At 45.0% G+C, this 25263-nt stretch overlaps 1 protein-coding gene across 1 annotated transcript in view; it reads left to right on the forward strand.

Moving 5' to 3' along the window:
* LOC137380511 (catenin alpha-3-like) overlaps positions 1-25263 on the forward strand; it is a 2550805-nt gene that overhangs the window by 1252644 nt on the left and 1272898 nt on the right. Inside the window, exon 12 of the mRNA XM_068052420.1 lies at positions 14055-14086. Coding sequence (XP_067908521.1) covers positions 14055-14086 — 32 coding nt within the window. The remainder of the gene's footprint in view (positions 1-14054; positions 14087-25263) is intronic.

A 25263-nucleotide genomic window follows, 5' to 3' on the forward strand; every position in this document is an offset into this window, starting at 1 on the left:
TCCAACATTTATTCAGTTTGACTATGAATTCTTCAAAAAATAGTTTAACAAAAAACAGAAGTACCTTCATAACAAGGGCACCACTAAAAATATTCTAACTGGGTCCAATCAAACTGCTAGAGACTTAAACTAAATAAGTATTTTGTTATAGTGATCAACTATGCATGGATGTAATTGTTTTTGTAAAATATAATTGTCTGTAGGATGTTTTGTTATTTTTTTCCATAATGAGATAATCAAAATGGAAAATAATCAATTAGAAAACAGAAAAACACAGACTGCAAATACTTAACCAATTGGAATAAAAGAAAATTGCATGCCCTTCACGCACAGAGATTTTGCAGTAAAATGAGGTGAATGGGGCATTTAGAATAATCTGAATCTGGGTGTTTGAATAATGGTTTGGTTTGGTGGGCAACCTGCAGAACAAGTCCACCAGCTCAAAAGCACATAAATGTTTTCAAATAAAGATTAAAGAAAAAAAAACACCCACAAAACCATGGATGGAAGCCTAAAAAAACACACAGCGACTTTCCAACAAATGAAAAAATTGAGCTGGCCAGCTCTGTGTTCAGATACATAATTCACCTCAAGCATCAGCTGGAGATAAAGCAGGAGCTGGATTAAGTTACTGAGGTTACTTTGCCTTGAGAGTAATTAATAACAGTACAACTGCAATTATTGGCAGAAAGGTTTGTTTTGCTTCTGATTGTAATTGTGATTCAGGCACTGACTTTTGTAATGTATCGACACTTTAACTGTAATTTGTATGTGAGTGTAAGTTTTGCACTGTTCACTGATTTTGCTGGATATTGTGGCTAGGAGTATGGAGTATCGGGGAGCGGACTAGTCAACTGCTCTGAGGATCTAGACCCCACCAAAGGTGGGTGAAATAATATTAGTGACAGGAGTTTGGGGGCACAAGTCTATTTTCAAGTGCTACTGGTATCCGCTCTTGTAGTTGTGTGGTCAAATCCAAAAAGGGAATATTTTTCACACCCAGAGTTCATTCGCTTCCTGCAAAGAGCCACATTCACAGGAGCACAGCCATCCAATCGTTGTATTTCCTGTGCCTTTCAGAGTTTCCCAGCAGATTAAACCCACATTACTCCACATCTGCAGTGAAATCTTTTAAGTTGTATGGTAGGCCACCTGTTCCATAATGTGCCCTTCTGCTGTGTGCCAGTTTTGGATTTCAATATTTAACAAAATAAAGATTGGTACAGACCGATTGGCCCATGAGAATTATTTCCTGCAGTACATTCCTTTCCCCTTGACAGCATGAATAATGGAATTTGCATAATCTTGCTACTTTCACTCTTACTACCTTGATATGATTTCTCTGTCAGTGTCGTGAATACCTACCATATAAAAACTACTTTCCTTCATGGCTGTATAGGGCCTGTGCTGCTCTTTATTGTAATATTCACACCATACCTTTCTCTTCCTCTGAGTCATACGACTTCTTCAGGATTTCTTTCCAGGTCCTTCAAGCAGTTGGCATAGAGCTCCTAGTTTCACGGACACATTCCCACATATTGCCCCTTAACCGTAGGCCAGGCTTTAAGGTGAAGCTGCGAGTCCAAATGTCAGGACCAGAAGCAGGTGTGGCTTCTGTCAGAGCCATGAGTGGCTGGACGCACGCGATCAAGCAGCAGCCAGCCAATGAAGGCGAAATGAGATGCGGAGGCCATCCAATACAGTGGACACTGGCAGGGCAGAGGCAGCTATATTTAAAGGACTGCCACCCCCTGCATTTAATGTTTCATTTCCAGGTACAAGGATTTCTTCAGGGGAGCAAGGCTGCAGAACAATGGCAGAAGGAAGACTCCAGGTGTTCTCTTACAGACTGCCATAGAAAGGCAGGTTACACTATTCTCGAGGGATGGGAGGAGGGCACCTGAGCAAGCAAGCCTGTCTGCAGATAGAGGAGGAGGTCCGCAGCCATGGGGTAACACCAAGAGCCTGGATTCAGCACCACAAGCAGATCGACGACTTCACTCGGGCAGCTCTTAAAGCCTTCAATTCTTGGCCTTGCATTTGACAGAGGAGGAGGGTGGGCTTGGTCAAGAGGGAGTTCCCACCCAGACATGGGCAAAGGGTCAGGGCATAAAGACAAGCTGCCTGAGGCATGGTAAAATGGCGCTAAAAGGCAGCCACGTGTCATTGCAGACCATCACAAAGTCCCTGGAAAGAGGACACATGCAGGAGGTATCTGTGTGCCCCCATTAATAACTGCTGGACTACCACCAGCACATGTGTTGGGATTGTCCCCACTGGGAGACCAACAACATTCACCTTTGTGTCTGCAGGAGAAGATAGTACACGATTGCAGAGAGCGGGCCAAGACTGGTGGTGAACTGCCAAATCTCCATGTGCTGGGCCCGATGGAGGAGAAGGCCATGGTTTGGCATGGCCGCAGGATTGACGATGCATAACAGGGCACCTTTCCAAGACAGTGAATAGGTTGCCATGGGACACAAGGGAACATCAGCAGCGATGGAGCTATGCTGCTCATGAGGCATCTCCATCATTGGGGTGTTTACTATGCCGGGAGGGGAGGCCCTTTACCCTTCAATGTCTCTGTTCACTCATGCAAGTCACGTAGAGCATCCACATAGTGCCTCCGAATCAGTGGGAGAGCCTTCCGATTCTGAGGGGGAGGATGGAACCTCAGAGAGTGCATCGTCACCTCATACCCCCGCACCCTCCACCAACACAGATATTCTCATGTCAGTGGATTGGCGGTCACAGTTAAATTTGGACACACAATTTGGTGGACACAGCACAGACACACCCGAGCAGCTGATGGAGGCTGTGACAGCCGAGGCCACTGACAGTCAGAGAACTGTGGGAGGCCAGGCCCATGCTGAGCCCCAGGCTCATGACATGCCTCTAGTGTCACCAGTATCACGGGAAATGCTGCAGTGGCAGTGAGAGATCAGGCAATATCTGGCAGAGATGCCAGAGGCTATGTGTGCCCAAGCATGGACAATGGAGGAGTCCTTCCAGGTCTTGGGTTCTACACTGGCTCTGACTGGTACACGAGTGGCATCTTCCATTAAGAGATTGGTGGTGGTCCTGGAGAGCCACATCCAGCATAGCACTTAGTATCTGCAGGGTATTCATGCAGACCTGCAGGTCGAATCTTGACCATGGGCGCAAGGCCGCAGTGGCGAGGCAAGAGCGGGAACGGGGACCTGGAGTCACCACCAGATCCTCTACTCTCTCAGGTCAGCAGGGAGGCACAAGCCTGCCTTGCAAGGGATGAGGAGCGGCTGTCTCCCACAGCTGGGGGCTTCTCTCAGGGTGATACAGGGACAGGCAGCAGTTCCTCAGCCCCTCTGCCAGTTACACCAGATCCTCCTTCATACCTGATGACAGAGGGTGGTACTGCTTCTGTTCAAGAGGCCCCCAGCATCAAGAGGACGACTGCCAAGGTCATCCCTAGCCAATGGACAGCAAGGTAAACAGCCTACCTCCACTTCAGTGCAGGGAGAGCACTGTGTAGGAGTACACGCAAAAGAATGAAGAAGAGCACCAAGAAATATGAGGGATTCATGGGTAAATGTGTAATGAAAATGGAAAGGGTAGCATTTGGTGTCACGGATAATAAAGATTATTTTCTATCCAACAAGGCTGCTTCCTTTTATTTATCTCAACCCTGCCTCTGTCAAGGAGCTCGAGGCGAGGGATCATGCTGCAAGGGGTCAAATCCAGACCTGGCCTGCTGAGCTTTGTGCACCTGGCAACTGGGCGAATGTTTCTTGATGGAAGGATGACGACAACAGGGGTGCACAAAGGTGAGTCTATAAAGGTAACCTATAACTGGCAGGAAGGATCAAAGGAAACGCAAACATATAAGGGTATCACGAACCTCCCAAGCACATATCTCATGGCACCTTTCCTGTTGTCCCTGGGATCCTTCATTTGGCATTGCTTGGCCAGCTTCCTCCTCTGCATCCTCATCATCCGAGGAGGCATCACGCTCCTCGATAACCTCACTGTCCAATGTCTCCCCCCCCTCTGTAGTGACAGGTTGTGCAGTGCACAGTAGACCACCATGATAAGCGAGACCCTCACCAGGGCATACTGAAAGGCTCCAGCAGACCAATCTAAGCACCTGAATCTCACCTGGAGAAGATCAATGGCCTGCTCGAAGTTCACTTGCATTGTCCTGTGGGAGGTATTGTACCTCTCTGCATCTGTGTGTGGGTTCGTCACAGGTGACAGCAGCCATGTCCTTGGTGGATAGCCCTCGTCTCCAAGGATTCATCCCTGAAGGCGTGTGGGAGGCCAGAAAAACTCTGGCACCTGGGACTGCTTCAAAATGTAAGCATCGTGGCTACTTCCCGGGAAGCGTGCACAGACCAGAAGGATCTGCTAATGGTGGTCACAGACCAGTTGTCTATTGAAGGAATGGAAGCCCTTCCTGTTGATGAAGGCCCCTGGCTGGTGTGCAGGAGTCTTGATGGCCACACGCATGCAGTCGATGACACCCTGCACCTGGGGGAATCCAGCGATGGCCTTGAACCGATGGACCTCTCAACTTAACTGTTAGGATCCGTGCAGAAGTGCACAGTCACCGGCCCTCCTGAAAACGGCTTTGGTCATTTCCTTGATGTACCGATGAGTCGCAGACTGGATGATTCCACACATGTTCCCAGTGGATCCCTGGAATGATCCAGAGGCATAGATTTTCAGTGCCACTGTGACATTCGGGTCCTCTGGCATTGGAATTCCACCATGTCCCTTGGACTTGTCCTGCATCAGAGCACATAAGTCAATGACAGCCTCCCTGGAGAGGCATTGTTTTTATTGGCACTGCCTCTCAGACATCTGTAGGTAATTGATCCTTGACCAGTAGACCCTCTCTGGAGAGTAGCTTCATTTGTATGGAGGAGGCTGCTGGCTTTCCCCTCTGTGCTCTTCTCCACCATCTGGAGGCCGATGCTGATCCTCCTGTGGGCTCACAGGTTGTTGCAGCACTGCTGCTGGTGCCTGGACCTCCCTCCCACTCTGCTGCACCTCCTCCTCAATGGGGTCCCTGAAGCCTGGGTGAATGTGGCCCGATAGGTGCCCTTTACTTGAGTTCAAGGCCTTCACTGCCAACAGCCATCCCCTTCCTTCACCCCACTTGTCACTTCTGATGAGTTGGCACTTGCCTGTCCTGGTATGGCGCCCCCACAACCTTTGCCCCCAGTCCTCAAACGATGTCCAATGCCCTGCCTTCTCCACACTTCCTGGCAGTTGATGCTACCTTTCCTGATGGCTTCCCCTTGCAGTAAGCAATTAGCTCCCACCTCCATGTCATCTCTGTCTACTAGGCGAGGCTCTGAAGCCCCATGATTCCCAAGTGCCCTTAATAAAATTTAAACCTAAACATAAATTCACTGTCAATAGGCCTCTTAACTATCTTTTTGCCTGCCGGCCACGTCAATGTCAGATCTCCGCCCTTTATGTTTGCCACCGTCCATAAAATCGGGATGGGCGTCACCACGTTGGACCTCCTGCCTGACGTGTCCTGTCCTGATTTAGTGCATCCCCAGCCCCCATTCCCAACACCAATGTCTGCATAAAATTCTGCCCCGTATTTGAGGCATCTCGCTTGGGAAGCTGACTGTGGCCTCTATTAGATTATACCAGTACAGTGAATCCATAGCCTGCTCAAGAAGCTGGGCTTTCCAATTATCTTTGAAGATTATTTACAAATTCTATAGCTGCATTAAAAAACTATTTTGATATTTATACAGACTAACTGAATTGATATGTACTGGAGACGTGGTAAACGATTGTCAGTGCTGGTTCATTATGATTGGCAGTTGTGTGTTTTTTTTTTCAAACATTCTCAGCAAACATATTCCAAAATTAAATATTGCTGTGATTTTTTGTGTGTGATTAGTGAGTTGTAAATTACAATAAAAAGCGACATTTTGTCCATTTTACTTTTGGAGAAAAAGAGGTAAACCTAACTGTGATGAATGAGGAATCAGTAATGTGCTGAGCCATGAGGTTACAGACTGTGATGGAATGCAATCCTGACCCACAGCACCTTGTAAATGCCCAGGTTTGGGCTTCTAGATATGTCCATACTCTGTCCCACTTAGTACCATCGTAGTGCTACACGATACAAAAGAGGCTGTCCTCACAATGGACAAGAGACGTTTGGGCTGGATTTTGGTTCTGGGGCTTGAAACCCGATGTTGGGTGAATTTCTGGGTCCCAACCCCATGTTGACGCCTGACGCTCAACGCTTGATGTGATCTTTGTAGGGTCAGTAGGCGGGCTCCCGAAGCTGGAGGGCCAATAGGAGGCACTCCAGCAATGACAGACACATCAGCAGCTCCACCATCTGAGGTGGAAGTTGCTAATGCAGGCAAGGGAGAGAAACAGTGCCTCACAATGGAGGCGATGTCTGAAGAGGTTTTTAAATTTTCACTACAAAAAAGACCAGAGCTGCCAGGCCGTCATTGTGGAGAGGCAACCCCTCCACTGGATGGACAGCAGCCACAGCTGTGACCTGATGGCCATGGCAGGTGTGGTGGGGTGGGTCACCTCCCTTCTGTTGGTCGTGTTTTGGCGTCAGTGGGGGGCTTGCATGACAACTGCAAAATTCCAGTCGGCTTCTACTGAGTGGTCTTCGTAGGCTATTTAATTGGACGGATAGGCTACCCCCCGCTTGTGGGCATGTAGCATGTATCCACACCAAACCCACGACCTTCCCTGAGTGAAAATGTCCCCGAGGTGGGACCATAGCGGGAGACCCGCCTCCGCTGCTGTTTCATATTCCTGTCCATTGTCTACACACGAATGGTGCAGTGGTCACTACTACCAATGCTATTATTGACTGACATGCAAGTTGGTTAGTTCCCTGTGTTGGTTCCCTTTCCTTGATGATAGGTCACAGACCTGAAATGTTAACCTTGCTTCTCTCTCCACAGATGCTGCCTGACCTGCTGAGTATTTCCAGCACTTACTGTTTTTATTTCAGATTTCCAGCTTCTGTCGTATTTTGCTTTTATTTTGTTTCCCTTACCACCTGATACAGGCCCAGTTCCCACATCTAGAGCATATTCTGTCCTTGTTTCCCTCAGAACATCCTCCAACTAATATTCAACAGGACAGTGTACAAATTCATCAATTGATGGAGGTGGGTGTGATAGAAGGGGGAGCGGTAGGTGGAGATCAGCAAGACCTTTTCTTGAATAAAAACAAAAAGTGCTGGAAATACTCAGCAGGTCTGGCAGCATCTGTGGATAGAGACGCACAGTTAATGTTTCAGGTCTGTGACCCTTCATCAGAACTTTTCTTGAGCTTGTTTGATTTAAAACCATGGGTCATGTTGGTTGATAGATGTTACTCTGAGTACAACTATGTCAAGCTGTTGCTTGACTGGTCAGTGACACAGCTCTCCCAACTTGGGCACCAGCCTACAGCTGTTGGTGAGGAGGACTTTGCAGGACAGAAATTGTGTGAGCTTTATCCTGAGCTGTTGCTGATAGGTGCACCTAATTCTCCTCTTCTTGTTGGGTTTGTAGCGATTGTTTACTATGGGTGGCTCGCTACCATTAGTGAATCACTTGAGTGTTTATGACAATCCAGAAGCTTTCAAGGTGTTCTCTGGTGAAAACCCACAAATGACCAGCTTTATTGAATTTAGTTTCATAACTTGACATGGTGGGACTCAGTATCATAAATTGCTATGCTACCCTTGTAGGTGTGGCCAGATAATTGTTTGTCGACACCAAAGCAAGGAAGGGCTCTTTTTGCTGCTGAGTAAGGCACAACATCATATCTTCTTTGAAGGACAATCCCATGACTGAGCCATGGAGACTTGATAGCTCTTCTCACAGGTCCCTCAAATATAAATTTGACAATCAGAATACTCCAGTGATTATGTCTCAGCCAGGCAAGTTCTACTGCAGTGACTAGATGTTCCACTTGGCTTGGCAAAAGAAACTGTTGGTATCTCTTTGGCCATCCTGTAATGGTAATCAGTAATGTGATGAAAAATGGAAACAGACGCTGGGTACTTCTGCATCTCTTTCTCTGTCCCTCTGAAAGTATGTTTCAGAAGCTAGTTCTTCACATTAGCTGTTAAACATTTGGGATTTTTTTTCCAATATTTCCTTCACAGTGGGCTACTGCCTTTTCTGATGAAAAAGTTGCTGCAGTGGAGTAGATCGCTCAAGAAATTCTGTTCCAGGCACAGTCACAGCAGTCAGAAAATAAATCACTGAAACACACATACTGCAACTTATTATATATAAAGTTCAAGATTTCACTGACCACATCATGCACATGATAGCAAGCTCCAAGATGACAATTTGGTATCAAAGAACTACTGGAGAGATGAGAGTTGATCGGTATTTGGTTCCATGGTGTTATAGACTGTCATGGCTTCAATTGTAAAGCCACAAATGTAAAAACAAAGACAGTGCAGTGGAATGATACCAGTCATCCAAATGGTCACTTCAGTGCACAACTGAGACAGTGCTGCACTGTTGGAGTTGTCATATTTCAGATGAAATGTTAAACCTCTCAGGTGGAAATAAATGATCCCATGGCACTATGTTGAAGAAAATCAGGGGAGTTCTCCCCGCTATCCTGGCCAATATTTATCCCTCAAGAAGGTCATTAAAACAGATTATCTGGTCATTATCACATTGCTGTTTGCGGGAGCTTGCTGTGTGCAAATTGGCTGCTGTGTTTCTTACATTACAACAGTGACTACACTGTATTTCTTTGGCTGTAAAATACTTTGAGACAACCGAAGAGTGAGAAAATTACTATATAAATACAAAATCCAACTTCCTTTACTTTTCTATAACTGACTGCTCAGTACACGCAGGTGGAAAACCTTGAAGTGTACTTGCCCATCCTGATGTGTACTGCAATGTGCAGTACTCACTTTCCACAACAAATTAAATAGCGGCTTAGCCTCTCTTCCTCGAAGTGCTGCTCAGAATATCAGAAGGTTAGTTTCCCAATATTCCTTTCACTACCTTTGACCCAAAATTGTCACTCAGAGTGAGCTATTCCAACAGTAGTGAGCAGTAAGGAGCACTGCTCAGCAATGTCGTTTTGTCATGTAGAGGATCTCTCCTAGTTAGCTGGTTAAGGATAATGATCAGCTCTATAGTAATGTCCTGATTCATGTGTAAAATAGTGGAGATTAACAGAGTTACAACTGGATAAATGGCTTTCAGCAACAGGGAGTTGCCACTAAACTGATCACTGCAAGCACTGATCACTATGAACACATAGCACGGAAATGGGCAGTGGGGTTAGAAAGCAGATTGTAATAGTTACAAGTAACTATAAGTTACAACAGTGATTAGTATAACAGATTCCCACTGTAATCAGACAACAGGAGTAAGAATTATGAAATTAGCGATGTATGGCAGATTGGCTTAAAATGTACTTGTTTGAGGAATGTAAGCTAAGTATTTCTTCCAATATCACCACAGTAAAAGAGCAGCTGGAGAAGAAGTTATATTCTAAAAGTGGCATTAAAGTTAAACAGCAAGTAAATATTTCACAAGTGTATCCATCTGAGAAGGCAAAATTGGCTTTTCCAGTTTCTGTAATCTATCTAGTGTCCTACAGCAAGGGTGTCCCAGTCTTTGGTCTTCATAAACTGGATAGATGTTTATCATCTACTCTTTCAGCCTCGTAAATTTAGATCTTGTTGCATCCATTTTATGGATTTAAATGAGGATCAATATCAGGGCCTAATTTTCTGGGCCCAAAAGAAGCCTGATCTTGGGTCAGTCCATTTTTCAGCCTCAAATCCCATTTCCACTAATTCCCACTCACCTCAAGTTCTTGATGCTACCAGATAGGGGGGTTCTGATGTGGGATTTGCCCATCAAAAAAGAAGCAGGGCTAAAAACAGCCCTTTTCAAACCTCCATAATCACATCATTCAAACAGGTCAAACCAGTGAATAAGCAATATAAGTGCCTAAGTTCCCTAGGCCTTGAGGGACAGATTTTCAGGATTAAAGGGGCCACATGTAGTTTATGGGCTGCTGTTCGGACATGTCTTTTCTGATTAAAATAAAAAGCATTTCACAGTTTACTGGTAACAAAGTCAGCTGATAATTCAATCACTTTATTCTTCACTTCAACATAAAGAGCAATTTACAAGCAGAGTATTTTAAGAGTACAGTAAATATAGGCATACATTCTCTTGCTATATTACCTTTTGGAGCATAAAATGTTTCCTTTTATACCCTATTTCTGCCTTTCGCAAGCTAAAACCTTTCCTTCTCTTTCTTGGTTGTACCCTTTACTGCATGTTACCTTAAATGGTAATTTCTAGGCTTATTATTAGCATCTTGTCTATTCAGCACTTATCAGCAGCCTTTCTATTGTTGCTGTTACAGTTTGGAACATTTTATTGGCAGGACTTCAAGTTTCAACCCCACAGCCTCACTTCACTCTTGAATGCATTGACTGTTGCTAGGCTAATATGTAACTCTCTCTCTCATGTATCAACATCCCTTTTGTTTTTACTTTATTAGTTGACTACCTGTTAAGACTGTTTTATACCCTTTTTAGTAATAATCGTGGCTTCTTTTCGGTGCCCTTGCTATCTCCTTGCCTTTCCTTATATTTTCGATATCCCTCATCGACCACCTCACACAGCATAAGCAATGATCAGAATTAATAATGCTATCACCAATCCCATCTGAAATGATTTAATCCATGGGTGCAATTCCACACCAGTGGCCACTTCCAACCTTTCATGATTTCGAGCTTCTTGATTACATATTCTATTTGCTTATTATCTTGTAACATGTGCATGTTATGCTTTTGCGAGGTTCTCATTCTATAGATTATGGATTTCAGATTGAGGGACAGAGTGGGGGATATAATATCCAATATTTGAGATTGCTTGAATCACTTCATTCTCCAGATGTAGCTAGGTTACATTGTAATGGTGTACTGGCACCAGTGTTGTATCACCAATTTGGGATTTTCCAATTTGAAACACAATTGGTGATACAATTGGTGTTCTGGTATTGGGCATCCTGTTAATCCAGCAGTCATAAAAACAGCAGTGCATGGGGAGGCGATGGCGTAGTGGTATTGTGTCACTGGACTAGTAACCCAGAGACCCAGGATATTGCTCTGGGGACGTGGGTTTGAATCCCACCAAAGCAGATGGTGGAATTTGAATTGAATTAATAAATCTGCAATTAAAAGCTAGTCTAATGATGGCCGTAAAACCCTTGTTGATTGTTGTAAAAACCTATCTGGTTCACTAATGTCCTTTAGGGAAGGAAATCTGATGTCCTTACCTGGCCAACATGTGCATCCAGACCCACAGCAATGTGGTTGACTCTTAAATGCCCTCTGAAATGGCCTAGCAAGTCACTCAGTTGTACCAAACCGCTACAAAGTCAATAAGGAATGAAACCTGACAGACTACCCGGCATTGACCTCGGCACCGGAAACGACAATGGCAAACCCAGCCCTATCAACCATGCAAGGTTCTCCTTATGAATATCTGGGGGTATGTGCCACAGTTGGGAGAGCTGTCCCATTGACTAGTCAAGCAATAGCCTGACAAAGTCATACTCACGGAATCAGACCTTACAATGTCCCAGACACCGCAAGCACCATCCCCGGGTATATCCTGTCCCACTGGCAGGACATACCCAGCAGAGGTGGCGGCACAGTGGTATACAGTCAGGAGTGACTTGCCCTGGGAGTCCTCAAAATTGACACCAGATCCCATGAAGTCTCATGGCATCAGGTCAAACATGGGCAAGGAAACCTCCCGCTGATGACCACCTACTGCCCTCCCTCAACTGATAAATCAGTACTCCTCGATGTTGAACAGCACTTGGAGGAAGCACTGAGGGTGGCAAGAGCGCAGGATGTACTCTGGGTGGGGGACTTCAATGCCCATCATCAAGACTGGCTTAATAGCACCACTACTGACCAAGCTGGCCGAGTACTAAAGGACTTAGCTTCTAGACTAGGTCTGTGGCAGGTGGTGAGGGAACCAACAAGAGGGAAAAACATACTTGACCTCGTCCTCGCCAATCTGCAAGCTGCAGATGCATCTGTCCATGACAGTACTGGTAGGAGTGACCACCACACAGTCTTTGTGGAGATGAGGTCCCGTCTTCACATTGAGGATACCCTCCATCGTGTTGTGTGGCACTACCACCGTGCTAAATGGGATAGATTACGAACAGATCTAACAATGCAAGACTGGGCATCTGTGAGGCACTATGGGCCATCAGCAGCAGCAGAATTGTACTCAACCACAATCTGTAACCTCATGGCCTGGCATATACCCAACTCTACCATTACCATTAAGCCGGGGAATCAACCCTGGTCCAATGAAGAGTGCAGAAGGGCATGCCAGGAGCAGCACCAGGCATACCTTAAAATGAGGTGTCAACCTGGTGAAGCTACAACCCAGGACTACTTGCATGCCAAACTGCATAAGCAGCATGCAATAGACAGAGCTACGGGATCCCATAACCAACGGATCAGCTCTAAGCTCTGCAGTCCTGTCACATCCAATCGTGAAAGGCGGTGGACAATTAAATAACTAGCTGGAGGAGGTGGCTCCATAAATATCCCCATCCTCAATAATGGGGGAGCCCAGCACATCAGTGCAAAAGATAAGGCTGAGCATTTTCATCAATCTTCAGCCAGAAGTGCCGAGTGGATGATCCATCTTGGCCTCCTCCTGAAGTCCCCAGCATCAGATATGCCAATCTTCAGCCAATTCGATTCACCCTGCATGATATCAAGAAATGATTGAAGGCACTGGATACTGCAAAGGCTATGGGCCCTGACAACATTCCAGCAATAGTACTGAAGACTTGTGCTCCAGAGCTAGCCGTGCCCCTAGCCAAGCTGTTCCAGTACAGCTACAACACTGGTATCTACCCGGCAATGTGCTAAATTGACCGGGTATGTCCTGTTCACAAAAAGCAGGATAAATCCAACCCGGCCAATTACCGCCCCATTAGTCTACTCTCAATCATCAGTAAAGTGATGGAAGGTGTCGTCGACAGTGCTATCAAGCGGCACTTGCTTAGCAATAACCTGCTCAGTGACGCTCTGTTTGGGTTCCGCCAGGGCCACTCAGCTCCTGAACTCATTACAGTCTTGGTTCAAACATAGACAGGAGAGCTGAACTCAAGAGGTGAGAAGAGAGTGACTGCCCTTGACATCAAGGCAGCATTTGATCGAGTATGATATCAAGGAGCCCTAGCAAAACTAGAATCAATGGGAATTGGGGGAAATCTCTCCGCTGGTTGGAGTCATATCTAGCGTCAAGGAAGATGGTTATTGGAGGACAATCATCTGAGCTCCAGGACAGCACTGCAGGAGTTCCTCAGGGGAGTGTCCTAGGTCCAAACATCTTCAGCTGCTTCATCAATGACCTTCCCTCCATCATAAGATTGGAAGTGGGGATGTTCACTGATGATTGCACGATCTACAGCATCATTCGCGGCTCCTCAGATACTGAAGCAGACCATGTAGAAATGCAGCAAGACCTGGACAATATCCAGGCATGGGCTGATAAGTGGCAAGTTACATTTGTGCCACACAAGTGCCAGGCAATGACCATCTCCAACAAGAGAGAATCTAACCATCTCCCCTTCACATTCAATGGCATTACGATCGCCGAATCCGCCACTATCAACATCCTAGGGGTTACCATTGACCAGAAACTGAACTGGAGTAGCCATATAAATACTGTGCCTACAAGAGCAGGTCAGAGGCTAGGAATTCTGCAGTGCATCACTCATCTCCTGACTCCCCAAAGCCTGTCCACCATCTACAAGTCACAAGTGTGAGGGAATACTCTTCACTTGCCTGGATGGGTGCAGCTCCAACAACACTCAAGAAGTTCGACACCATCCAGGACAAACCACCCACAAACATTCACTCCCTCCACCACCGACGCACAGTGGCAGCAGTGTGTACCATTTATAAGTTGCACTTCAGCAATGCACCAAGGCTCCTTAATCAGCATCTTCCAACCCACGATCACTACCACCTCGAAGGACAAGAGCAGCAGATACATTGGAACACTACCAACCGCAAGTTCCCCTTCAAGCCACACACAATCCTGACTTGGAACTATATTGCCGTTCCTTCACTGTCGCTGGGTCAAAATCCAGGAACTCCCTTTCTGACAGCACTGTGGGTATACCTATCCCATATGGACTGCAGTGGTTCAAGAAGGCAGCTCACCAGCTGGAGTACAGTGTACAGTTCTGGGCACCACACTATAGGAAGAATGTGATTGCACTGGAGATGGTGCAGAGGAGATTCACCAGGACCTTGCCTGGGCTGCAGCATTTCAGTTATGAAGAGAGAATGGATAGGCTAGGGTTGTTTTCCTTGGAGCAGAGAAGGCTGAGGGGGGGATCTGACTGAGGTATACAAAATTATGAGGGGCATTGATAGGATAGATAGGAATAAACTTTTTCCCTTAGCAGAGGTGTCAATAACCAGGGGGCATAGATTTAAGGTAAGGGGCAGGAGGTTTAGAGGGGATTTGAGGAAAAATGTTTCCACCCAGAGGGTGGTTGGAATCTGGAACACTCTGCCTGAAGGGATGGTAGCGGCAGTAACCCTCACAACATTTAAGAAGTATTTAGATGAGCACTTGAAATGGCATAGCATACAAGGCTATGTGCCAAGTGCTGGAAAATGGGATTAGAATAGCTAGGTGCTTGATGGCCAGCACAGACACAAGGGGCAGAAGGGCCTGTTTCTGTGCTGTATAACTCTATGACTCTACCACCTTCTCAAGGGCAATTAGGAATGGGCAATAAATGCTGGCCTAGCCAGCGACACCCACATCCCTTGAGTGAATTTAAAAAAAGAACGTAGTATCCTCCTATGCCTTTATAGGATATAATAGTCCACTCCTATTTCCAGAGTCTTCGACTCTTACTTGATGAGGAATCACCCAATTGTGTGAACTCGCAGGCCGGAGTGGTATGTTGCCATACCACATTGCACCTATAGACCCAAGTGTTTCCTTTCAGTGTGCAGCCTTCCATATCTGGTGCTATCCCAATTCTACCATTCTTAATCAATATGAAGAATACCCATGTCATCTGATAATGTTTTGGGCCTATGCACTCTGTTATACTCTACTTGCTGCACTTTCCAAGGTTGAATCCTATTCTTTGCTAATAAGGGTAGTGCCAATACTGTCAGTATGATATCCTCGTCCCCATCCTCATCTCGCGAGGCCAAAAATGTCATTCACTTCTGGCGCATCTATTGTGATATCACTTTGACAGTTTGAGTATATCACACATCATCACAGGAAGGGACATGAACCAATAGTCTTGTCAGCCACCTAATCATACATGTATTATAGAGCTCTCTTGGAAACTTGTTACTTCACAATAAATAGCCCACTCTTTAATTACCATTCAACTCAAGATTGTCTGGTATCTTACTGCCGAAGAAAGCAGTAACACAAAAGCATCGTTTTATAGTCTGTATCCGAGGTTCCTTTGAGCCACTTTCTGAGATGTTCTTCGTGAATAAACAAAGGGATTCAATTACAGTCTATGTCGTCCAGTCCTTTTGGTACCACATTCATCACAAACGCCATGCACAGGTTACACAGGATATCTTTGATAAGGTCTTGATTCTGGTTAGCCTCATTATTTTCCTGTATCAACTCATTTATTTTACAATGGTGTGATACCTGGGGAAGATCCAATTATTCCGTAGACAATAATATATTCTGATGCTCCCTCAGATTATCACCCCCTTGTTGATACATGTTTTCCAATGATCCTTTAATTGCCTCTTCATTACCTCATCATGTTCCCACATACTTTCCATATCAATTTGCTTTGCTCCTGCTAACCCTTCTATGGCTCCTATTCCTGTCAACCCTCGCTTTTAAACGAATTCTCCTTACATTCCCATCTCCTCAGCCCTTGGTGTCTGTTTTCTATTCTTTACTAACATTTCCATTGAGTCTATTAATTGTGAATAACTCTCTCAACATAACCCAGTTGACAGACTGAAGCTCATCTTTAACATAATGGGCACAATTTCAGAAAGCACATCATTAAATAATACATTTACTGATTCAATTGCTTCTAATCTATTAACATTTGTCTTTTTTTCAGGATCAGACAGTTCTTTCCTTTCGATGTTATTTCTTTGTTTTGTGGTTAGTTTTATCTGTGCAGGAAAGACCGTGCCATCCGACCCTCCTCGATCAACATCAGCTCATGTCAGCTCATGTCTTCCCTTGCCCCTTTCTATATGTTGCTAATGTGACATGACGAAAAGCCTTAGAGCTCTAAGGAACAATTATGCAGAGCAAAGATATTCAGATTCAGACAGGCCCCGAGGTCAAGGTTGGGGGGGTTGATTTTAGTGTGGACAGAGGGCTTCTTCCCAGAGGGACAGCCATCACCATGGGGGCCCCTGGATTGTCCCCAAATAAGGCACCCCTGCCAACCCCACTAGAAAATTGAAGTGGAAGTGGGAATAGGCTCTTAAGTGGCCATTAATTAGCCACTTAAGTGCTTCAATTGACCTGGGGAGGGAAAGCTGTCCTCAGCCTTCCCCGCCTCAGACAAAATGGCAGGGGTTCGAGCGACGACGGGAACGGTGCCCCCTGCCATTTTGTTTGCGCCCCCACCTCTGTGCCCATCTCCAAGGGCAGAATAAAATCCTGCCCTACAACTTGCGTGTAAGTAGTGCCTTTAGTGTAGAAAAACTGTCCCAAGTTGGTTTATAGAAGCATTATCTGACAACAGTGGTCTTCGAGACAAAGAAGGAAGTATTTTTAGGGGTGATCAAAATCTTTATCAAGTAGGTGGGCTGTAAGGAGGGCCTTAAATAAGGAGACTGGGTTCAGAGGCAGAAAGGATTAGGGCGATAGTTCCAGAATGGGGTCCAAGATGGCTGAAGGCACAGAAGCCAATTGTGGTGTGCAGGAAGCGGTGGAGTGGGGGCAAGGGTGCGTAGGAAATACACAAGAAGCCAGAGTCAGAAGAGAGTTTGGTGAAAGTGTTTTACGCCTGGAGGAGATTACAGAGATAGGGACAAGCAAGACCATGAAGGGATTTAAACATGAAGATAAGCATTATAATTTGGAGCTGTTAATGGAATGTGACAAATGTGGCTTAGTGAGCACACAGGGGTGCTGGATGAATGGAACTTGATGTGAATTAGGATATAAGTAGCAGAGGTTTGGTTGTGCTGAAGTCAATGGAAAGTGGGAGATGGGAGGCTGGCCAGGAGAGCACTGGAATAATCCTGTCTGCATGAATAAGTGTTTCTGGGTTGAGGTAGGATTGAGGTGGGTGATGTAATGAAGATGGAAGTAGGCGGTCTTGATGATAGAGAGGATACGGGCTGGAAGTTCATCTGAGGTTGTTTAGGGCATCAAGAGTACAAATAGTCTGGTTCAGCCTGAGATAGTGTCCAGGGAGGTGGATGGAGTCTGTGAATAGGAAATGGAGTTTATGGTGGGGACTGAAGCCAATGGTCTTGCTGATTGTTAACCAAAAAGAATTGTGGCTTGCCCAAGATTGGCTATCGGACAAGCAGGTTAACAACATAGAGGCAGTGGCGAGGTCAAGAAAGGTCATGGTCATTGAAAGCTGGCTGTTGTGTACATGGACATTGACCCTGGACTGTGGATCATGTCACTGAGGGGCAGCATGTAGAGGTGGCAGCCAAGGCTATATTGCTGGGGGATCCAGAGGTAACAATGCAGGATGTTTTGGGGGTGGCTGTGGTAGGCATGAAGCTCGTTTACAAAGTAAGTTTATAAAATCACTTTCCCAGTTATGAATGTTATCCTAACTCAGGCAAGTGTTTATACAAAGGTTTATAACATGAGCTTTCATTTGCAAAGATTGGAAAATAGCCTTCCTCAACCTTTGTGAAGAAAATGATTCTGCACTCTTTCAATGACACAGCTTTAAGGGTTCCTTTGGGGGTGGGAGACAGGGTGGTGAGGGGGTCATGACTGCTGCGTCCCACAATTATAATTTAGCATATTAAGCATTGAGAGTAGATTGTACTTGACACAGACTGGAAAGCATTGCTTTCTAACAAAGCTGTACAGATATCCTGACAATCCACTGAGTCTGACATTACAGGCAGGAATTTTGTTTTGAGGTTGAGACCCCAACGCCAGAATCAAATATGGGTCCCAAGCTCGCACCTCAAGATGGAGGTGCACGCTCAGCACTTTTAAAAGTTTTGAAAAGAAAAATGGCCACAGCTGTTAGGCCAGACTCTTTCCCTATTATGACCAAAGCATAGCAAAAAGGGAAAATGTCATTGATTGCTAAAACAGCAACAGTTAAGCCAATTCATTTGGCAGCAAGTGTGATCCAACTGCTATACTTCCTGCCTTCCTGACCACTCTCCTCCCCTCTGTCTGTTCCCCTGCTCACTCAACTCCCTCCCACCTGTAGTGCAGACCAGCCTTTCTGCCCACCACCCTTCCATTTTTCTAGCCATCAAAGGTAACTATGTTTTTTCCTAAAACAACTAATTGCATTTATATAGTACCTTAACATAGCACTATGTCCCAAGATGATTCGCAGGAGCATTGGCAAACAAAATCACTTAATGAGACATTAGGACTGGTGACCAAAAGCTTGGTCAATGAGGTAGGTTTTAAGAAGCGTCTTAAAGGAAGAGAGAGAAGTAGAGAAGCAGAGAGGTTTAGGGAGAGAATTCCAGAGCTTAGGGCATCGGCAGCTGAAGGCACAGTGGGGTGGCTAACACTCGAGCAATGGAAATTGGGGATGTGGAATTGGAGGAGATCAGAGATCTCAGGGAGGTGGGAAGGCTGGTGTTTTAGAGATGGAGGTGATACGGAGGGTGAGGCCATGGAGGGATTTGAAAACTAGGATTAAAAACAGGGATGAATTCTTCTGCGTCCTGCTAATCTAATCCTTTGGTTTTAAATGGCCTCTTGACCATTCACAGTAAATTTTCCAAAATCCTTTAGTCGAACACTTGTTTGCCATGTACATCAGTAACCTGAGTCCAACTTTCAAAGGCCAAGGATCTAAAAAAAAATTTAGTGGGAATAGGTAGTCATGTGGGCAGTAGTAGTAAAGTTGTGGGTTCAAGCTCCCAACAGAGTTTCACTCATCGGGAGCACACATCAGGAATTCAGGTAATTTGTGAAGTGTGTGTTCCACTATTCCCCATCTTCAAGTCCGGTGGACTGCTTATCATGTTCATGCATACACCTACGAGCTGTGATTCTAGGATCTGTTATGCCCACAAATCAGGGCATAACTGCACAGAGGTGAGGGCAGAGACTTTTGCACAATGCGCATTATTGGTTGGATTTTCATTAGGTGCAGGAAGCTCTTGCCATTATCATATAGTAATATGGTGGACATGATGACATTTAGACACCAAGCTCATTTTACAGCCACAATGCTTTTCAGTTTTTTTTTTGTTATTGGAATTCCTGTAGTTTTTTTTGCCTCTTCAGTCTGAAGCAAGTTTGTGGCATGGGTTTTGAGCCACCAAGATTGGGGCAATGGGGGTCCCCATGGAAATGTTTTTTTCATTTATGCTATTTGCAGGAAGATCAGAACAGGAGGAGGCCATTCAGCCCCTTTAGCTTGTTCCACTATTCCATTAGATCATGGCTGATCTGTATCTTAACCCCATTTACCCTCCTTTTCTCCATAATTCTTGATGCCCTTGCTTAACAAAAGTCTATTGATTTCTTAAAAATTTCATTTGACCCAGAACGTGCATCTTTTTGGACCGAATCCCAGATATCAGGAAGAAGAGGAGATGGAATGGAGGAATCTTGGGCACTGCGGATTCCATCACAGGAGGGCTGTGCCTGCCGACTGTTACCTGAGATAGCCGGAGGCAGACTTGTCCTCAGGCAAATATTCAAGAGAGACTATGACAGGACAGCAATCAAACTTGTACTGAAATGTTAACAAAAGCAGGGCACTGCCACTCAAAGATCACTTCAAACCTAAACCTTTATGCCTCAGACTCAATCCACATTGCCACAGGGGATATCAGTCAATCGGCAGTGCACAGACATATCAAAAGGATGGCTCATACATTGTTTGCCAGATCTAACAGCTTCATAATTTTCCTCATTGACAACTGGCAACTAGCATAGGAGGGCAATGCAATTTTATTTAAGTAGCTGGATTTCCCCAAAGTCTAGGGTATTATTAATTACACTAGCATGGCCCTCCCTGCTCCTGCACTTTATAATTATTCATATTTAAACTACAAGGGTTTCCACTGCATCGATGTGACTATGTGCATGGGGTCTGTGCCTGTTGTACATGATGCCTTTATTTTAATGTAATCCACTGTGCCCCCATTGTACAACACACAAAGGAAAGTATGAGATTGTCTCGAGGAGACCAAGGCTATTCTTTGAAGCCTTAGCTCGTGATATCTCTACAACAGGCCAGGTAAATCTTCCAAACACATGACCAGAGGAATTGTGAGAAAGAAATAGACCAGGTCTCTCCAGTTCGCCTTCTACCATCCTGGTAGTCACATGATACAATGATAATGGAGTTGTTGACTAATCATTGCAACCAATCTCTATCAATTAGTCTACAACAGACCCAGACATGAGGCGAGTAAAGCCCCAGTGGTGGAGAGTTTTGGAGACAATAGATCTACAATCACCTGTCCTCCCAAGCACGCTATACTTACCACATTTCATGTCTCAAATTACTCACATATAGTATCCTGAAATGTTATTTTCTGGAAGAAATCTATCTAATTGACATTTGAATGAACCAACATTACCTACTTCCACTGTTTCCGAGGGAATCTGTTCCATTGATTGACCACTCGCTCACTAAAATATTCTCTATGTAGATGAGTTTTGTACTTACCCTGCTTCAAACGCAGGCCTTCTCCTCTGGGTCTACTGTTCTGGGTACAGTGAAATAGCCTGATGGTCTACATTATCTAGTAGGTATAATGAGTCTATTAGCAGTCAATAGGGAACACACTATGGACATGCTAAAGCAGTTCAATGTGTTTCCCTGGCTCAAACTGCACCCTTAAAATAAGTAGAAAATGAAACTCCCCAGCGAATGTGCTGTGAATTTTAAATAAATAGGAATGTAATAAATGACAAGCAATTTGAAAGCAAGGCTCACCCCCCTTCCCCCGTGCCTCCCCCCCTCCCATCCAACTCCCCCGACACCCGCACCCTGCAGTTAAGCTATAAGACGTACCCATGGAGGGAGGTTGCTGAGGCCCAGAAATGATTGGGACTTGAAGAGTAAGCTGAAGGATCCAAGATGTGTGAAATGGACATGAACCACAGGTTCCGACAGCGGGGGAAAGTTGAATAGAACATTGGAAGAGACAGTGGGCAGGATTTTCACCCCCATGTGGGGGCAAGAATGGAGGCGGGCAGGCGTGAAAAATTCGCGTCACCGGCCAGCAGCATCCTGCCCCCAGGCCATTTTACTGGAGGTGGAATCGAGGGCAGAAGGATCACCTGCTTTCTTGTGGTGGGTAACCAATTCTGACAAGTTAATGGCCAATTAAGTGAGGCTGATTGGAATTTTCCAGTCAGGTTGTGGCGCCCCCCACGGCATTGAGAAGTTGGCCAGCTGCCAGGAGGGTGCCTCCCAGTGCAGACCGGGGTTGCAGCACTCGAGGCAGACTTTGAGGTGCTCCCCGCTTACCTGACCACAGTTGCACCTGACCTCCCCCAAATGGTGTCCTGGCTGCCGTTGCCATTTTTTAATTTAAATTATTTAAAAGTTGTTGAAAGGGTGCCTCAAGATGGAGGAACGCCATCTCTTCCTTACTTGCAATGGCAGGCAGCAGCTTTCTGTGCTGGAGGGCCTCCAATTGGAAATTTACCCACAATGCTGGGTTGGGACCCTCATTTGACCCCGATGATGGGGTTCTGACCTAAAACCCAAAATCCTGTCCCAGTGGGATTTTTCTTTAGAGTCATAGTCATAGAGAGATACAGCACTGAAACAGGTCCTTTGGCCCACCGAGTCTGTGCTGATCATCAACCACCCATTTATGCTAATCCTACATTAATCCCATATTCCCTACCACATCCCCACCTTCTCTCAATTCTCCTACCACCTACTTACACTAGGGGCAATTTACAATGGCCAATTGACCCATCAACCTGCAAGTCTTTGGCTGTGGGAGGAAACCAGTGCACCTGGTGGAAACCCACACGGTCACAGGGAGAACTTGCAAACTCCACACAGGCAGTACCCAGAACCGAACCCAGGTTGCTGGAGCTGTGAGGCTGCGGTGTTAACCACTGCGCCGTCCCATTTTGAGAACTGCTGTGTTTTTTAAAGAAAAATGATTATAGGAATGCTGTATTTTTTTGAAAGATTATAGGAATAGATTTTAAGACTTGAGCTCCAGTCACACAGCTGCAGAGCATGCTAGAAATTTGGCCCTGGAGGCCAGCACATCCTGTGCAACTTTACATTAAAGTGAATGGTTGCATGGGATGTTCTGCTGCCTGCCTCCACGTTCCTGATTATGGACTGGGGTGATGTGAGGTTCAGAACAGGGCACTACTGTAGAAATTCTATCTAAATAGTTGTAGGTTATATTTGTATAGAACTCCCATACTATTGCTCCCATTAAGTTCCATTTACCCCTGTGGGTCTCATGTTTGGTCTCAATGATATATGTGTGCAGGCAAAATTGGTCTTTGGCAATAGTGTAAAGTGGCTGAAAGTGAATCGACACTCGTTCATACCCCACATATTGAAGTCAATGGGAAGAAATTCTGGTGGGTGTAAAATTAGTGGCTAATTCACTATCAATCGCTTTACACTGCAGCCCAAAACACATTACACCATGGTTCCCTCCCCACCCTCGATAGCATGGCTGTCCAACATACATCCCGCCGGCCAGAATCCGGCCTGCCAAAGGTTACCATTCGGCACGCCAAGGATAAGAAATTTCCGCTGGACATCCGCCATTGGCTTCTAATTATTATTATATTGGCTTCTTCTGGCTCGCCAAAACTTTTACTGACATGACGGATATGCCTCACTGCGCATGTCCTCCTTTACTACGATGGCGAACTCTCTGATGTTCTGGCTCCTTTCGAAAGATGGCGGCATCCGGGCCGGCGCTTCCCGCCTGAACGTCAGTCGCAGTGTAGCCTTCTTGGCCTTGAGCTAGGCCCGGGACTGCTTCTGTGAGAGATGGGAATAATTTAACACCAGCGTTTAATCTTCCTCACAAATGTAAGAGAACCAAGTATCTCAAATCAAAACAAGATTGTGACACGGGAAATAGTGTAGGAAATCCACAAGGAAAATAATATTTCATACACAATTCAGTCGGTGGGAATCCAACGTGGCAACTTTGTGTTAAGGTGTTTGGTAATTTTTTAGTGAATCGCAATCCTTTCAAGGCACAATGATTGATTTTGTTTACTGATAGTCGTGTTTCATTTATGCAAAGATAGTCACCATGCTTCATCCTACAGATGTTGAAATTTAGTCACCATGCTTCATCCCTACAGATGTGTAAATGTAGTCACCATGCTTAATTCCTGACAGATGTTTAAATTTAGTCACTATGCTTCATATCGCCCAGATATTGAAATTTAGTCACCATGCTTCATCCCCTACAGATGTTGGAAGATAGTCACCATGCTTCATCCCGTCCAGATATTGATATTTAGTCACCATGCTTCATCCCGACAGATGTTTAAATATAGTCATCATGCTTCGTCCCCTACAGATGTTTTAATGTATTCGCCATGCTTCACTCCTATAGATGTTTAAATTTAGCCACAAAGCATCATCCCCTACAGATGTTTAATGTAGTCACCACGCTTCATCCCGACAAATGTTTAAATGTAGTCACCACGCTTCATCCCCTACAGATGTCTTTAGGGCTGAAGCATGTTGATAAATATAAACATGTCAGGATGTTGCATGGTGACTACATTAAACATCTGTCTAACCCTAACCCTAACCCTGCTTCATCCCTACAGATGTGTAAATATAGTCACCATGTTTAATTCCCTACGGATGGTTAAATTTAGTCACCATGCTTCATCCCTATAGATGTGTAAATGTAGTCGCCATGCTAAATTCCTGACAGATGTTTAAATTTAATCACGTTGCTTCATCCTGTCCAATGTTTAAATTTAGTCACCATGCTTCAATCCTACAAATGATGAAATGTAGTCACAATGCTTATTCCCCTAGAGATGTTTAAATGTAGTCACCATGCGCCATCCCCTACAGATGTTTAGATTTGCCACCATGCTTCATCCCTTCAGATGGTTTAAGAGATTCACTATGCTTCTTCCCGACAGATGTTTATATTTAGTCACCACGCTTCATCCCCTACAGTTGTTGAAAGATAGTCAACATGTTTCACCACCTACAGATGTTTAAATTTAGTCACCATTCCGCATCCCCTCCAATTGTTTAAATTTAGTCACCATGCTTCACCGCTACAGATGTTTGAATTTAATCACTATGCTGCATCCCATCCAGATGTTTATCTTTCGTCACCATGCTTCATTCTGACAGATGTTCAAATTTAGTCACAAAGCATCATCCCCTACTGATGTATAAATGTAGTCACCATGCTTCATCAACACAAATGTGTAAATGTAGTCACCACGTTTCATCCCCTACAGATGTGTAAATGTAGACACTGTGCTTCGTCCCTATTGATGTTTGAATGTAGTTACCATGCTTAACCCCTACAGATGTGAATATTTAGTCACCATGCTTCCTCCCTACAGATGTTGAAATTTAGCCACAATGCTTCACTCCTACAGATGTGTAAATGTCACCACGCTTCATCCCGACAAATTTTTAAATGTAGTCACCATGCTTCATCCCTCCAGATGTTTAAATGTAGTCACCATGCTTCATCCCCTACAGATGTGTAAATATAGTCACCATGCTTAAATCCCTATAGATGTTTAAATTTAGTCACCAGGCTTCATCCCTTCCAGATATTTAAATTTAGTCACCATGCTTCATCCCCTACAGATATTTAAATTTAGTCACCTGCTTCATCCTTACAGATGTGTAAATGTAGTCACCATGCTTCATCCCTCCAGATGTTTGAATGTCACCACGCTTCATCCCCTACAGATGTGTAAATATAGTCACCATGCTTAATTCCCTGTAGATGTTTAAATTTAGTCACCAGGCTTCATCCCTTCCAGATATTTAAATTTAGTCACCATGCTTCATCCCCTACAGATGTTTAAATTT

Source organism: Heterodontus francisci, chromosome 20 (genome assembly GCF_036365525.1).
Source record: "Heterodontus francisci isolate sHetFra1 chromosome 20, sHetFra1.hap1, whole genome shotgun sequence".
Lineage (NCBI taxonomy): Eukaryota > Metazoa > Chordata > Chondrichthyes > Heterodontiformes > Heterodontidae > Heterodontus > Heterodontus francisci.